The 16085-nt window shown below is 48.4% G+C and overlaps 1 protein-coding gene across 1 annotated transcript in view; it reads left to right on the top strand.

Annotated features, from left to right (window-relative positions):
* LOC128420184 (synaptosomal-associated protein 25-like) overlaps positions 1-15852 on the top strand; it is a 30842-nt gene extending 14990 nt beyond the window's left edge. Inside the window, exons 2-8 of the mRNA XM_053401722.1 lie at positions 4458-4594; positions 8258-8299; positions 9132-9180; positions 11452-11569; positions 11685-11804; positions 13684-13828; positions 15373-15852. Coding sequence (XP_053257697.1) covers positions 4523-4594; positions 8258-8299; positions 9132-9180; positions 11452-11569; positions 11685-11804; positions 13684-13828; positions 15373-15441 — 615 coding nt within the window. The 5' untranslated portion in view covers positions 4458-4522 and the 3' untranslated portion in view covers positions 15442-15852. The remainder of the gene's footprint in view (positions 1-4457; positions 4595-8257; positions 8300-9131; positions 9181-11451; positions 11570-11684; positions 11805-13683; positions 13829-15372) is intronic.
* Positions 15853-16085: the final 233 nt, after the last annotated feature.

Here is a 16085-nt window from a genome sequence, read left to right on the forward strand (position 1 = left end):
GAGGGTCTCATCCTGCATAGCAGATGGACACAGAATTGACCTGTGCCTCCATGGACAGCTGGGATGGTTCCTAGGGGGAGACAAAGTCCTTGAGGTCCTGGGGTCCTGAGCCACAAAAGGCTTTCTGGGGCATAAAAACCCCACTTTGAACTGAGCCCAGAAACTCACTGGTTGCTTTGATACCATCAAGAGTGCAAATCACTAAGAGAGCAGAATCAAAAGGGTATCTTCCTCTCTTCCTGTGAAACATTTCTAAACCGCTTTTATTCCCATCCAACCCTCCCTCTACCTCCTTTTTTCTTTTGCTGTCAGCTTGGGGAAAAAGTTTTTGCTGCCGCAGCTACACCTCTGCCCCCTCCTCTCTCTCTCGCTTTGTTCAAAAGCACAAAACACACACAAAGCCTCTATTTTTAATTTGCACGAATTTTGCAGCAGTCGAGCAGCAGAAGGTGGGAGCCCGGGAAGGTCCTTCGGGGGGTGGGGGAGAGGGGGTGGGTGGGCGGCTGTTTCTCAGCTCCCAAAGAGCAAACAGCTGCACTTTTCAAGCGTGATAATTATACGGCTTCGTCGGGGGATGCGGATGAAGAATCATATCGCCCGGCGGAGGAGGTGGGGGCTGGAGTTATGGCAGGTTCCGTCCACCTCCCCAGGGATATTTGCAAGGCGCCTGACAAAATGGCAGAGCCCAAGGAGTAGACTGTGGTGCAGTGGGGTTCTGGGACACTGTGCAGGCTGTCTTGTTGGATGCAATTGCAAACCTTGCTCTGTGTTGGCTGGCAAAGTATTGTTAACACAGGATTGCACCTTTAGTTTGTAGCTTCCACCCTAAAAGCTGCCTGGTTTTTGTTTGCTGTCTGCCAGCCTGCAAGCTCACCAAACAAGAAGCGATACAAGCAACATGAAGACCAGTATATAGCACTGCAATTCTTACTGCATAATATGTTAACGGAGGATTCCGAGGGCTCCCTTGGACAAAAAACAAAGACACCAACCAGGATAACTTGGAGAAAAACAGCAGCCTGTAGGCTTGGCCTTTATTGATCTGTTGCAACAGGGTGCTCCCCTCACTTGCAGGAGAGAGGAAGGACACAGAAAAATGGTGTGCAAGACCTTATAAAGACCTTTGAAATTGCCACCCTGTACATCAAGACCTGTTGTCTTTGTCCATGGAGTGAGTGGCTTGCCGGTTCCTCCTCCAGGTGGATCACGTTTGGTCAAAACTCTCCACTATGACCTGTTCATCTTGGGTGCCCTGCTCGGCATAGTTCATAGCTTCTCTGAGTTCTTCAAGCCCCTTCGCCACGGCAAGGCAGTGATCCATGAAGGATGCTTTTGAATTCTGGTGCTGGAGGAGACTCTTGAGAGTCCCATGGACTGCAAGAAGATCAGACCTCTCCATTCTGAAGGAAATCAGCCCTGAGTGCTCACTGGGAGGACAGATCCTGAAGCTGAGGCTCCAGTACTTTGGCCACCTCATGAGAAGAGAAGACTCCCTGGAGAAGACCCTGATGTTGGGAAAGATGGAGGGCACAAGGAGAAGGGGGCGACAGAGGACGAGATGGTTGGATAGTGTTTTCGAGGTTACCAGCATGAGTTTGACCAAACTGCGGGAGGCAGTGGAGGACAGAGGTGCCTGGCGTTCTCTGGTCCATGGGGTCACGAAGAGTTGGACACGACTAAACGACTAAACAACAACAACAAGAAGATCAAGACCACCCCCAGAAACATCATACATACATCACAGAAAGGAGGGGTTGAGGGAGGAGTTGTGGAGGTAACCTGAGTGTCCTGTCACCTGGCTGGTTCCCCCTTTCCCCCTCCCCATGAGTACTTTCCAGGTGACAAAGGGGAGTTTGCAGTTTCCTGCCCCCAGAGGGAATAGCTGATCATTGTCCTTTGTTCCAGTCCATGCTGAATCCACTCCCATATGCAAGTTCTTTGTGATCTTGATGGTCTTCTGTCTGGGACCATCAGGGTTGGCATAGCAACTGGGCAGGGCTCCTGTGTATGTGCTGGTATGCTCAAGGGATTATGGCTGCCCTGTATCAAACCTTCCCCATTTTGTAGTCCTTCCTTCATGGAGTAAAATAAAAGTGGAACGGTGCAGATCCCATGTATGTTTGATTTTCTATGAATTTATAACAGAAGCGATACATGTAGTGTGTGAGTGTGTGTGAGTGTGTGTGAAGTAGTGTGTGAGTGTGTGTGAAGTTTGTACAAACTGAATGATTTGCGGGGGGGGGAGGGTTTCCTGCGACAATATACATGATTTAGTACAACAAAAACAAAATGTGTACACTTGTAAATTCTCTAATATTGAAATCAAATGAACACACATCTGTCAATATTTGAAAGTCCGTAGAAGTATAATAAGTCTATGGTTGAAAAAAGTAATAAATGCTATCCTGTGGGCTAAGCGGTAAAACTTTTTTTAGGCGTTCATGGTGCCGAAGTAGTAAGTGAAGGACAACGTAGGACAGTGATCCCGGATATTCTGACAGTTTCAGATTATCTTCTTGGGCAAGAGATATAGAAGCATGATAAGCCGCACCAACACACAGAGTGTAGCAAGGACTGAGAGATTGTGGGGGGAGGGGGGCTCGTTTAATCTCACTGTAAACAGGTGGTAAAGGTAAAGGTAAAGGGACCCCTGACCATTAGGTCCAGTCGTGGCCGACTCTGGGGTTGCGGCGCTCATCTCGCTTTACTGGCCGAGGGAGCCGGCATACAGCTTCCGGATCATGTGGCCAGCAGGACTAAGCCACTTCTGGCGAACCAGAGCAGCGCATGGAAACGCCGTTTACCTTTCCGCCAGAGCGGTACCTATTGATCTACTTGCACTTTGACGTGCTTTCGAACTGCTAGGTTGGCAGGAGCAGGGACTGAGCAACGGGAGCTCACCCCGTCATGTGGATTTGAACCGCCGACCTTCTGATCGGCAAGCCCAAGAGACTCAGGGGTTTAACCCACAGCGCCACCTGCATCCCTTAAGATAAAGGGACCCCTGACCATTAGGTCCAGTCATGACCAACTCTGGGGTTGTGTGCTCATCTCGCTTTACAGGCCAAGGGAGCCGGCGTCTGTCCGCTCTGCAGACAATTTTTCCGGGTCATGTGGCCAGCATGACTAAGCCACTTCTGGCGAACCAGAGCAGCGCACGGAAACGCCGTTTACCTTCCCGCCGGAGTGGTACCTATTTATCTACTTGCACTTTTGAACTGCTATGTTGGCAGGAGCAGGGACTGAGCAACGGGAGCTCACCCCGTCACGGGGATTCGAACCACCGACCTTCTGATCGGCAAGTCCTGTGCTTTAACCCACAGCGCCACAGTGACAATAAAGTATTTCTATTTCTATTTTATTCTATGTTGGTTGGATTAGTCACCCCAAGGTACAGACTCCCTTGGCAGGTGCTGGCCTCTCCTTCCTTGAAGGTTTTTAAGCAGAGGTTAGACAGCCATCTGTCTTGGATGCTTTAACTGAGATTCCTGCATTTCTGGAGGTTGGGCTAGATGACCTTTGGGTCCCTTCCAATTCTAAGATTCTATGAAGGGTCTGCTTGTTCAGATTCCTGAAGGTGGCTAGGGATGGTGGTGAAAATGAATGCATTTGCAGACTGAGGTGGATATGGGGAGAACTCAGTTTAACGCAGGCTTCCTCAAACTCAGCCCTCCAGATGTTTTGAGACTAAAGTTCCCATCATCCCTGACCACTGGTCCTGCTAGCTAGGGATCATGGGAGGTGTAGTCCCAAAACATCTGGAGGGCCGAGGTAGAGGAAGGCTGGTTTAATGTCAGGAAAAGAGAGAACCTGGAATCGACAGGCTCACCAGTCCCCAGCAGAGGTTTCTGGGACTCTGCTGTTTGATCACTCAGAGTCATGCCCCAGAGGATTGTGGGTTGGCTCCAGAATGCTTTGCCACGTGGAAAAGATGGTGGGGGTTCCTTCTGGCTCATGGCGTGGCCATTATGTCAAACAAGACATGGCTGGGCACCTGTGATTTCTCAAACTGGGTGTTTCCTTCTCTTTTTTTAAAAAAATATTTTTTATTGATTTTAACATATAAATTATAAAATGTACCACAAAACTTATCACTTATACAATCTTTTTGGACTTCCATCAGCACTTCTGATGATCCACCATTTTCACCACTTCTTAGGCATTTCTTAACTTTATATTGCCTTTACATCTCTTAACAAATCATCCTTCCCCTTCTCCATTTTTACAATACTTCTAATAATATTCCTCACAAAACTTCTCGCAAACCTACAAACGTCTGATCTTCACAAATACTTTTTGAATAGTCCGTAAATTTACTCCAGTCTTCCGTGAATTTCTGGTCTCGCCGGTTTCGAATCCTTTCTGTTAGTTTATCTAATTCTGCATGGTCCATTAACTTCATCCTCCATTCTTCAGGGTGTTTCCTTCTCTTTGAACTCTTCTGTCTTTTTCTGTAGGAGACCGTGGATTTATCCATACAAGGATAACCGTCCCCCTTGGTTCTTTCCCAAAAGATCCCAAGATGGCGGCCAATGGTGTGGTGGGTTCGGAGTCAGAAGACCTTGAACAGCGCATCCACCAAGTCAACAATGAGGTCGGGAAAATTCTCTTTTTTTGCCTCTACCAGCCAGATCCCCCCTTTCCTTATAAAAGTGCTCCTGGTATTGCCCAGAGGGGTGGGGAGAAAGGAACTTGGGAAGGCAACCCCCCTCCTATGAGCTGATTTCAACCCAGAACCAGATTATTCCCAGTCTCGCCTGGGTCGACTCTACACTATTTCTCCTGCCAGGAAATGATACCCTTTGTTTACTGACGATTTGCGGCGAATCCAGCTGGCGTCATTGCCAGTCTGTTGCCTTCCAATATCTTCTGCCTTGTCCTCCCACATCCTTTCTGATCTGTGGCGATTTTCCCTCACAACCATCCCCGCACATAAAATGCAGTTGCCATGCTCAGCTGCTCTGTGTGGAATGGCAAAGGACTGTTAAGACTTGGCGGGGCTATTGCACCTTTAGTTAGTAGCTTCCTCTTCTGAAAGAAATGGCCTCCTCCAAGCTTAAATTGCTCCCAGTTTACTTTAGCAGAAGCATGACTGTGTCCCAGTCTACAATCTGGAGAACCTTCTGCCTGTGCTGGTCCCGAGGGTTAACCATGCGGTCCGAGTCCAGTCCAAGGTCGAAGGTGCAGTATGGAGGCTGTCCGTCAAAGCTGTAGCTGGGTCCAAGATGGGGAGCCGGGCGTGGTCAGGAACTCTGGCAGAAGAGCAGGACAGGGTGCAGGCAGGAACAGGCTACCAACAATGTTGCTCCCACAACCTGGGACTGGGGCTGGCTGGCTTTTATCTGCCCCGAGGCATAGGGCAGCCCCAGTCCACAGGTGACTCGCCTCTCCTGGCCTGGAGGCGAGCCCTCCTCCTGCGGGAACTTAGTTCCCTCCGCCTCTCTGCCCTGAGCCTCTGCAGCTCAGGAGAGGCTGGAGGGTTCCCGGACCCAGAGGCAACCTCAGCTTCCTCTGACGGGGCTGAGAGTGGAGCACCTGCAGGCAATGGGTCCTCCATCACCTCAGGAGCCAGAGCAGACTCAGCTGGTGCCTGCACCTGAGGATCCAGCACAGGTGAGGACCCTTAAGGCTCAAGCCCCAGCCCCGGCTCAGCTGGTTCTGGAGGCGGGGACTCCTGTGCAGGCTGGGATTCCTCAGGTTCAGCCTCCGAGTCCGAATCCTAGGCCATTACACTGCCCCCCTCACCCCACAAACCCAGTTTGGCATTCCTGCCCAAATATGCCAGAGATATAATTGCAAGGAAGTTGGCTTTGTTCTGAAGAACAATTCTCATTCTTGCAAAACGGCTACAAGAATACTTATGCAAATGAGACAGATTCTAACTATGGAACTAATTTGCTAGAGCGTGCGTTGCACTGCCAAATAGTGTTTTGTTTTGTCCCAGGGTGGGTGGGTGGGTGTTGGTGGCAAGAAAGGATGTGCAGTTTTATTGGGGTTACTCAGTGAATAATCCAGTAAAACTGGTTGTCTGGCTGGCTTAAGACAGGTACGAGAATGTAACTTCTTCACAGAGTGCATAATTAACTTACAGAACTTGCTACCATTAGGGGCTGCGTTGGCAGTTTTTGCTAACCTGGTGCCCTCAAGGGGTGCTGCGCTACAACTCCCATCAGACCACCTTCAGAGCTTCCCAGAGCTGTGAGTCCTTCCTTGCAACGTGAGGAATGCTATTGTTGTAAACAAAAAATTGCCCTTTTCCCTTACGGGGTATCCAAGAGCCCATATAGAGTCCTTACATAGGTTCCCTATTGGTAGGAGAAGATAACAGAGGCCAAGCAGAGAATATTGAGAAGCAAAGCAGCTCGTAAGCCTGATCTTTATTGATCTGTTGCAACAGGGTGTTCCCCTCACATGCAGGAAAGGAGGAGGAACCCAGAACAATGGTGCACAAGGCCTTATAAAGACTTTTGAAATTCCCATCCTGTAGATCAAGACCACCCCCAGAAACATCATACATACATCACAGAAGGGGTGTAACCTAAGACCACCCCCCAGATACATCGTACCTTCATTACAGAAAAGGCGGTCTTAAAACAGAAATTTGAATGTTGTTTATCTCCTGTCTGGCAGGTAACTTGATTGGATTGCCTGGGTAGCCTGGCCAGTCTTTTGTAATGATAAATACTTAGTTCCTGGGCCAGGTCACAGGCTCACACCCTATTCATACACAGACATACCCTTAAGACAGGATTTGTGAAGGAAAAGACAATGGGGAGGCTTTTCTATTTAGACCTTGCAGAGAAAACATTTGGTCAGTTTAGGAATCAAAATGGCTTCAGGTCGGTCTTCCTGTGCTGATCTATGTACGTGCGGTTATGAACATTACTAAACTGCCTTGGTCGCACTGGTTGATGATCTCCGGCGGGCTAGGGACAAAGGTGAGAGCTGTTTCCTAGTTCTGCTGGATCTCTCAGCGGCGTTTGATACCATCGACCATAACATCCTTCTGGACCGTCTTGAGGGGCTGGGAGCTGGGGGCACTGTCATACAGTGGTTCCGCTCCTTCCTCCTGGGCCGTGTCCAGAAAGTGGTGGTGGGGGATGAGTTTTCAGACCCCTGGGCTCTCACTTGTGGGGTGCCTCAGGGTTCTGTCCTCTCCCCCAAGCTTTTCAACATCTACATGCAGCCGCTGGGAGAGATCATCAGGGGGTTTGGGCTGGGTGTCAGAACCAGTGAAATCAGAACCAGTGAAGGCGGTGAAGGTCCTGTGTGAGTGTCTGGAGGCGGTTGGAGGATGGATGGCGGCTAACAGATTGAGATTGAATCCTGACAAGTACTGTTTTTGGGGGACAGGAGGCGGGCAGGTGTGGAGGATTCCCTGGTCCTGAATGGGGTAACTGTGCCCCTGAAGGACCAGGTGCACAGCCTGGGAGTCATTTTGGACTCACAGCTGTCCATGGAGGCACAGGTCAAATCTGTGTCCAGGGCAGCTGTTTACCACCTCGATCTGGTACGTAGCCTGAGACCCTATCTGCCTGTGGACTGTCTCGCCAGAGTGGTGGATGCTCTGGTTATCTCCCGCTTGGACTACTGCAATGCACTCTACGTGGGGCTACCTTTGAAGGTGACCCGGAAACTACAACTAATCCAGAATGCGGCAGCTAGACTGTTGACTGGGGGCGGCCGCCGAGACCATATAACACCGGTCTTGAAAGACCTACATTGGCTCCCAGTACGTTTCTGAGCACGATTCAAAGTGTTGGTGTTGACCTTTAAAGCCCTAAACGGCCTCGGTCCAGTATATCTGAAGGAGCGTCTCCACCCCCATCATTCTGCCCGGACACTGGGGTCCAGCACCGAGGGCCTTCTGGTGGTTCCCTCGCTGCGAGAAGCCAAGTTACAGGGAACCAGGCAGAGGGCCTTCTCGGTAGTGGCGCCCGCCCTGTGGAACGCCCTCCCATCAGATGTCAAAGCAATAAACATCTACCTGACATTCAGAAGACATCTGAAGGCAGCCCTGTTCAGGGAAGTTTTTAATATGTGACATTTTAGTGTATCTTTCATCTTTGTTGGAAGCCGCCCAGAGTGGCTGGGGAAACCCAGCCAGGTGGGCGGGGTACAAATAATAAATTATTATTATTATTATTATTATTATTATTATTATTATTATTTATCTAAGACCATAAAATTCCTATCACACTATGAATCTATAAATCAATAATATCTAATTTCCTGCTATTTTTTATCTTCACTTCAGGCTTTGGAGAGCACCAGGAGGATGTTGCAGCTGGTAGATGAGGTAAGAAACAGCCCCTCTTCACAGACAACTCAACGGCTCTCTGCACCCTTATGCAACTACAGATCCCAGGATTCTTTGGGGGAAGCTTCCCACGAGGGAAGACACAGTGATAACAGCAAGAACCTTTATGGAACTAACAGAACTGGACGACAGGGAGAAAGCAACTGCTTATATACGTTTCTGAAGGCCTGGGCCACGCCCACTCCCGACCTGATTGGCTGACTAAACTTCCAAGCTGCGAATCGTGACTCAGAGTTTAAAGGCCAAGGGCAGAGGCTTTCTGTGATTGGATATCATGTATCGAATCAGGAGCTCAGAATCCTTAGTCCAGACTCAAGCTCAGGCAAACCCAGACCACTGAATACATAAGCGAAGCCTGGACTGTTTAAAGTGGCCCCATAACGCTTGAAATGTATTTTTAATCTCCTGTTGGAAGCCGCCCAGAGTGGCTGGGGAAACCCAGTCAGATGGGCGGGGTATAAGTAATAAATAATAATAATAATAATATTTATTGTTGTTGTTGTTGTTGTTGTTGTTGTTATTATTATTATTATTATTATTATTATTAAAAGTGTGTTGCGAACGTGACCTGAGGATGATGGGATGACGTTCTTTAACAACCTGCCCATTCTTCTTTGCAAGCCCTTTGCAGAGAGTTCTCAAGTTGTGGCTGTTTTTCCTTTTGGACGCATGCATGGGGACTAGAAACCTGGTGTGAATGTGTCCTTCGTTACTTTCGATCCCTTGAGCAACATCAGGCCCCAGAAATCTTGCGGAATCCCAGAGATGTTTAACGTTCTTCTCTTCTCTCCACTCCTCTCCTTCCCAACAGAGCAAAGATGCCGGAATTCGAACTTTGGTCATGCTGGATGACCAGGGAGGTAAGGCTTCTGGTTTCATGGCAGATCCCTTGCAGACCACGGAGATGTTAGCTGTGTTCTGGTTCTGCGTTTGCAGTTGCTATAATTAAAGTCCTCTGTGGGTTGGCTGACCAGTCTTAAAAACCCCTGGGAGTGGCTTAAATGCACACAAGCAGCAGAATAAGGTGTCAGAATGAACGGGTACCACTTCAGAAAGTGGGAGGGAAATACTCATTTTGAGTGCGGCTCCACGGGACAGAAAATACCGTATTTTTCGCTCCATAAGACACGCCTGACCATAATACGCACCTCGTTTTTAGAGGGGGAAAGCCCCGGTTTTTTGAGGATCAGCTCAAAGTTGTTGAGCTTACTTTGCAAAGGGAAAAAATCCTGTTTTTATGGGGTTCAACTCACAGTTCTGCAGCTTCTTTAGGAAAGGGAAAGGAGCCGTTTCTACAGTTTCCAGATGATAATCAGCCAGTCACTTGCAGAACATTCAACAGTGGAGGCCTGGGCAAGGGGCCAGAAAGGGAGTCAGTGATTGACCACACATTCGCTCCATAAGACGTGCAGACCTTTCCCCTGACTTTTTAGGAGGAAAAAAGTGCATCTTATGGAGCGAAAAGTGTGGTAATTCTTGCAAGCAGAAAACATGCACCTTGAGGAGAAATGCTAGTTTGCTTTTGGTCGCTGGGGACTGGTTGGGTAGAAGGCAGGGAGCCCAGCAGTAGGGGGCGCCAGAGTCAACAACAGGCAGAGGCAGCTGATTCTAGTTCTCTCTATCCCCATGCCCCTTCTACAAGGGGCAGCACTCAGACTGAGGAGCAGGAGGAATCTGAATGACAGGGCCACCCCCTAGTGCTAGTGTTGCAGGAATTTATATCTAGGTTTGGGGGGGGGGTTGCCCCTCTAGCAGATATCATGCACATGCAGCCCACTACCAAAATCAGCACAATCACTCTTGTGACTTTTGTGATTTGTCCCCACAAAACACTTCATCACAGTTTCTTCCTATCTATTCAAAGGGCCTCTGCTGCACGATACCAAATGTAAGAATTCACTGATAAATGTACCTATGTACTGGTTCACAGGGAGAACTTCAGAAATTAATATAGACGTGTGAGCTCAGCTCCTCAGCAGCCCCTCTGCCCGAGTGATAATTCCTGGCATCCTGATACCTGAGTGCCAGACAGGTAGCCATTCCAGAAAGAACAAACCCAGATGAAGACAAAAGGGTGTGATGAACTTGGCTGGGAAACAGGGAAATGTAAAGATCTCTTTTGTTCCACTGGATGGGTGTTTGGTGGAGGGCAAGGGAACCATGGGGCAGGGTCCAGGATGCTCAGATTACGGCCACCAGACCTCCCCTTTCATGATGTATGAGTGATGTAGTTTGGGGGGGTGTAACATGGGGATTAGCAGCTTATAAAAGTTTGGGTTCTCTTTTGTTCGGGGCTTCCATCTTGTTCCACCTGGTGGCAGGTGGGAGTCCTGTCGTGACAGTCTTCAATAAAAACCAAGCCTACTGGCTGCTGTTTTGCTCTGGTATTCCTGGCTGGGGGCCTTGTTTTTTGTCCAAGGGAGCCCTCAGATTTCTCCATTAACAGTAGTAAGTAGGAAGGCAAGCAGCTGAGGGGCTAGCTGAGGGCAGGCTTAGGTTGGCAGGCTGCCCTCATTTATTTAATTCCTTCATTTCTCGCACTCACACCCCAGCTTTCCCCCCCATGGAGCTCAAGTTGGTGCATGTGGTTCTCTCCGTCCTTGTTCAATTCCTGCAACAACCCTGTGATGTAGGACAAGGTCAAGGTCGCCGCTAGTGGGGATTCGAACCCTGGTCTCTCCAGGTCTTGGTCTGGCACGCTAAGACCTGAAATAGGGTTGCCACATTTCAAGAAGTAAAAATCCGGACAGTCATTGAGCCCCAAAGTTGTCGGCACAGTAGTCTGCTCACACACTTGCGCACTTTTAGAAAAACAAACAAACAGAAACCTGGAGTTTTGTTTGGAAATGCCCCCCCCCCCCGATAGCAAGGTTGCCCCGCAAAAGAGGACATGTCCAGGATTTCCCAGACATATGGCAACCTTAACCACTAGGCCTCGGCTCGGTTGCTATTGGAGGGGAGATTTGAAAACCAGCCAACACACCTCAAGGGAGCACAAGAAACTGGCCACTCCTCTCCACAATCTCGCAATACCTGTGAGACTCATCCTGCGTGTTCAGAGAGGGCCGTGCATAATGTTTGTGGGTTCCTGAGTGTCTCCGCTGTCTCCCCTTCCCTTTCCCCTTCCTCAGAGCAGCTGGACCGGATTGAGGACGGCTTGGACCAGATCATCCAAGACATGAAGGAGGCCGAGAAGAACCTCACGGACATGGCGAAATGTTGTGGCCTCTTTGTCTGCCCCTGCGCAAAGTAAGTCCCCTGGCCGTGCAAGCGCCAGGGACGCCTCTCTCTTTTTGTTTTGGATCAGAGCAAAGTATGTTGCAGGTTGAACTCCTGCCTGAACATCTGTTCTTTTGAAATGTAGGTTAAAGAACATAAAAGACTTGGAGGCCACCAAGACCAGCAACGGCCAGGTGGTCTCTCGACAACCCTGTGTGGTGGCCGATGGAAACCAGATGGTCATGAGTGGGCCCTTCATCCAAAGGTAAGGAGTGGGGAGATCCTATCTTCCAAGACCACCTCGCACAACCAGGAGACCTCTGCAGCCTCCAGGAGAGTTTCTCCTGCAAGCGCCAAAGGTGTCAGAAGCCACCTCAGTCAAAAGCAGGGCCTTTTCTGTGGCTGCCCCATTCTGTGGAATAGCATTCCTGTTGAGATAGGCAGCCGCTCTCTGCCCTTTCCGGAAACGGTCAAAAGGCGTTTTTGTTCCATCTGGATAAATGGGTTGATATGACAAGCGTCCCATTTGTTAGGGTTTTACTCCTGTTTTGTGCTGTTAATTCTCTTATGCCTAAAGGCAGTTAATAAATCCATGGTAGTAGTAGTAATAATAATATGGTGATTGGCCAAGATTTAACCAGGTGATTTAAATATTTAATTGGACCATTTCAATGTATGAGTTCCTTTATCCTTTTGTATTTTAACATTTTTAGCCTGTAGATTATAATTCTTGGTAAATGTGAAGCTGTGTCTTGGTTGATGCTTTTAAAAGAAGTATTATTGATAAGCTTCCGAAATCTTTGTGTCTCTTTAACATTGAGAGGCTTTAAGTACTTTAATTAGTAGCTCATTCCTCTGAGCCCTAATGTAACTGGACTTTTAAAATAACTTTGTATAATTACCGTATTTTTCGCTCTATAACACGCACCCAACCATAACACGCACGTAGTTTTTAGAGGAGGAAAACAAGGGAAAAAATATTATAAACGAAACAGTGGATGTATGAGTTTTGTGGTTCATGCTGTGGCCACAGACATGTGATCTGACAGTGAGTTTGGAGTAGCCCAATGTAAAAATCCTGAGGATCCATGTGGATCCATGCTTTGTAACCACGTTTTTGCACCACTGTGGCTCCAGGCAACAGTGGGTGCGTGATTTTTTTGGTGCAAGATGTAGCCATGGACATGCTATGTGATCTGATGGTGAATTTGGGGTGACCCAGTGCAAAAATCCTGAGGATCCATGTGGATCCGTGCTTTGTAACCACGTTTTAAGTGGGGAGGGAAGGAAAAGCACTCAAGGGACAAGGAGCACACATGGGGTGTGTGGAGAAGGATGCTGCTAATAATGCAGAAGAGGCATATAAGGGGAGAAGGCGCCTCTCCTCTCCCGCTTTGCTCCTTTAAAGCAAGCAGGCTCTTCTTTTCTCCCTCCTCCCCGCTCATCCCCAGCTTAGTGAGCTGAAAAACTTTGCTGCTATGTAGCGAGCTGAGTGGGGAGGAGAGAGGGACAGAGAGCCTGCTTGCTTTAAAGGAACCAACCGGACAGGAGCCACTTACACTCGTGTAAGTAGCTCCTCTCCCGCTTTGCTCCTTTAAAGAAGCAGGCTCTTTGTCCCTCTCTCCTCCCCACTCAGCGGCTCTTCTCCCGCTTTGCTGTTTCAAAGCGAGCCACAGGGGAGGGAAGGAAGGGGAACCATGGATCCTCTGCTCACGACTGCAGCAGATCCCCCCGCCATCCGTAGGCATTCGCTCCATAACACGCACAGACATTTCCCCTTACTTTCTAGGAGGAAAAAAGTGAGTGTTATGGTGCAAAAAATACGGTACTTCCTAGCTGGCTACAAAGAGAAATTAGGAGCATAGGTCTTGCAAAGTATTCTTAGCATATGTATTTTTATTCTGTGGTTGATATGACCATGATGGTTACAACAAAGAAAAACAAAATCCCAATAATAACAACAAGAAAATGGTCGTCGTCATCATCCACCTTCCATAGCTCGATCACGCCTTTTATTTTCCCAGATTGAAAACTTAGTTGTCGAACTTTTTCTTGGCCACTGCAAGGAAAGGATGACGGAGTACGAGGAGCCTTTGGCCTGATCCAGCACCCAGGCTCTTACCTTCTTTGTGCCTTTTGCTCAGGATAACGAAAGACGACGTGGAAGAAGAGATGGAACAGAACCTGACGCAGGTGGACAGCATGCTGAGCAACCTTCGCAGCATGGCAGTGGACATGAGCAACGAAATCGACGTCCAGAGCAAGCAGGTGGACAGCATTAAGGAAAAGGTGAGCGATGCTCCCCCCCCCCCACCTCACAGGATGGGCCAGGGCAGACAACATAGGCAGTAGCGCATAACGTGATTTTTTTTAAATAAAAAGTTTAAAATTCCAAAATCTATACCCAAGATGCACAACTGGAAGACACCATGTTAGGGAGGGTTTGTATATGTACATATTTTGAGTGCACCTCTCTGTGGGAATGTTGTGGATGTAGGAGAGGATATATTGATTAAGTATATCTGAAATATACCTGAAGGAGCGTCTCCACCCCCATCGTTCTGCCAGGACACTGAGGTCCAGCGCCGAGGGCCTTCTGGTGGTTCCCTCACTGTGAGAAGCCAAGTTACAGGGAACCAGGCAGAGGGCCTTCTCGGTGGTGGCGCCAGCCCTGTAGAACGCCCTCCCACCGGATGTCAAGAAAATAAGCAGCTATCTTATTTTTAAAAGACATCTGAAGGCAGCCCTGTTTAGGGAAGCTTTTAATGTTTGATGTATTATGGTATTTTAATATTTTGTTGGAAGCCTCCCAGAGTGGCTGGTGAAGCCCAGCCAGATGGGTGGGGTATAAATAATAAATAATAAATTATTATTATTATTATTATTATTATTATTATTATTATTATTATTATTTATTATCCTTCCTCACTCATGCTTGTGAGTCAGTAGCAGAGTGCATTTCCCAGTATATTGCAGGAAGCTAGTTGGTAGATTCATTTGAATCTCTTTAGTTAAGCAATCCAGCCTGGCTTGTCCGGATTGGATTATTCCAGGTAAATTCCCCCTTTGTTCCCTCTTTCAAATAATAAAGACGCAACAGTCTTCTCTTAAGAATAACAAGAAGTTTACTTACATTCAGTTCACAGTGGGTTCCTTAAAGGCAGGCTTTAGCTTGGAGTTGCAGAAGAGAGAGTGAGTTCACCCCATATGGAGATGAGCCCATGCGCTGCTGGCTGAGAGCCAGCAGACAGCAAAAGACATCAGTATCAGAAGAAAGCAAGAAAAGAGAAGGCAAGATGGCTGTCTGACCGGCCCTTTTATGGGGTCTCCCAAGGTCACACCCACCTACCTGGTCACATGCAGGGGGAGGATGCTCCAGAGCAGGTGGGACAGGAAGTCCTCCTGGCTGGAGAAACACCCCCCTGTGTGTCCACAGGAAGTGTTGTACTTGACTGCTTATGTTACATCCCACTCTGACTATTTCTGGATCCACCAGCGGGAGGATCTGTGACTTTGCTTCCTTTGGAGAGATCGTTCTAGTTAATACCTTCATATGGAATCCTGTGTACCGTTTTGGTTGCCCCATAATTTTTTTTAAAATACACATGTTGTGGCAGTGTTAGTACAGGTGAGGGAAAACTCTTCGCACAACATGTGATTCCCTTAAGGCAGCCTTTGCCAGCCTGGAGCTCTCCACGTACTTTGGACTACAACTTCCATCAGGCTCAGCAGCCAGCATGATGGGAGGTGTAGTTTCAGCCATGCAGATAGCCAGGCCTGCTGCTTGAAACAGCCTCTGCCTCTGTTTTCTCACTTTCATTTTCTCTCCACAGGCCATCGCAAACGTGATTAGCATCAACGCAGCCAACAACCAGACTACCAAGATGCTGAAAAATGCCTGAGCCGCCCCGCCCACCGCCTTTTACCCTCCCCACCCCACCCCCAAAAGAAACGGCTTCATCCACCTGAATTGGTTTCAAATCAAGGCAGTTCCAAATCACGTTTCCCATTTTGAGACGCGTCCACTTCCTGAGTAAGCTTGCATGCGAGTAACTAGAAAAGGATGCTGGAAAGGCGAGAGCAGAGTGGATTGTAGGGAAATAGCGCCTTTGTACACACGAGGGACGCGATCCTCCTGGATCCATCTGCAGAATTGTTACACCTGTTTGCACAAGAGACTGTTTTCTGTACGTACCCAGGGACACTGAGCAAGACCACTTATTGGAAGGCTATGGCTGCTGTCCTAGTTGAAAGTAAGTCCTTTTGATCAATGTGGGAGTTGCTTCCTGCTAAACTTTCCCTCTCTCACGCACACACACGCGTGTGTGCGCGCGCGCGCGCACACACACACACACACACACACAGGATTGGGCTGCTCCCGTGCATCATTTTTCAATAAGCAAGGATTGGCACTCACTGGGTAAAAGCAGTGGTTCTCTATAAATGGGATGCAAATCTCCAGCCTGTTTAGTTAAGAGAGTTGTAACTTGAGAACTTAACAACACATTGCAAGGTTTAGGTGACATGTTGGATGGTGACGACGTAA

This window comes from Podarcis raffonei, chromosome 8 (genome assembly GCF_027172205.1).
Source record: "Podarcis raffonei isolate rPodRaf1 chromosome 8, rPodRaf1.pri, whole genome shotgun sequence".
Taxonomy (NCBI): domain Eukaryota; kingdom Metazoa; phylum Chordata; class Lepidosauria; order Squamata; family Lacertidae; genus Podarcis; species Podarcis raffonei.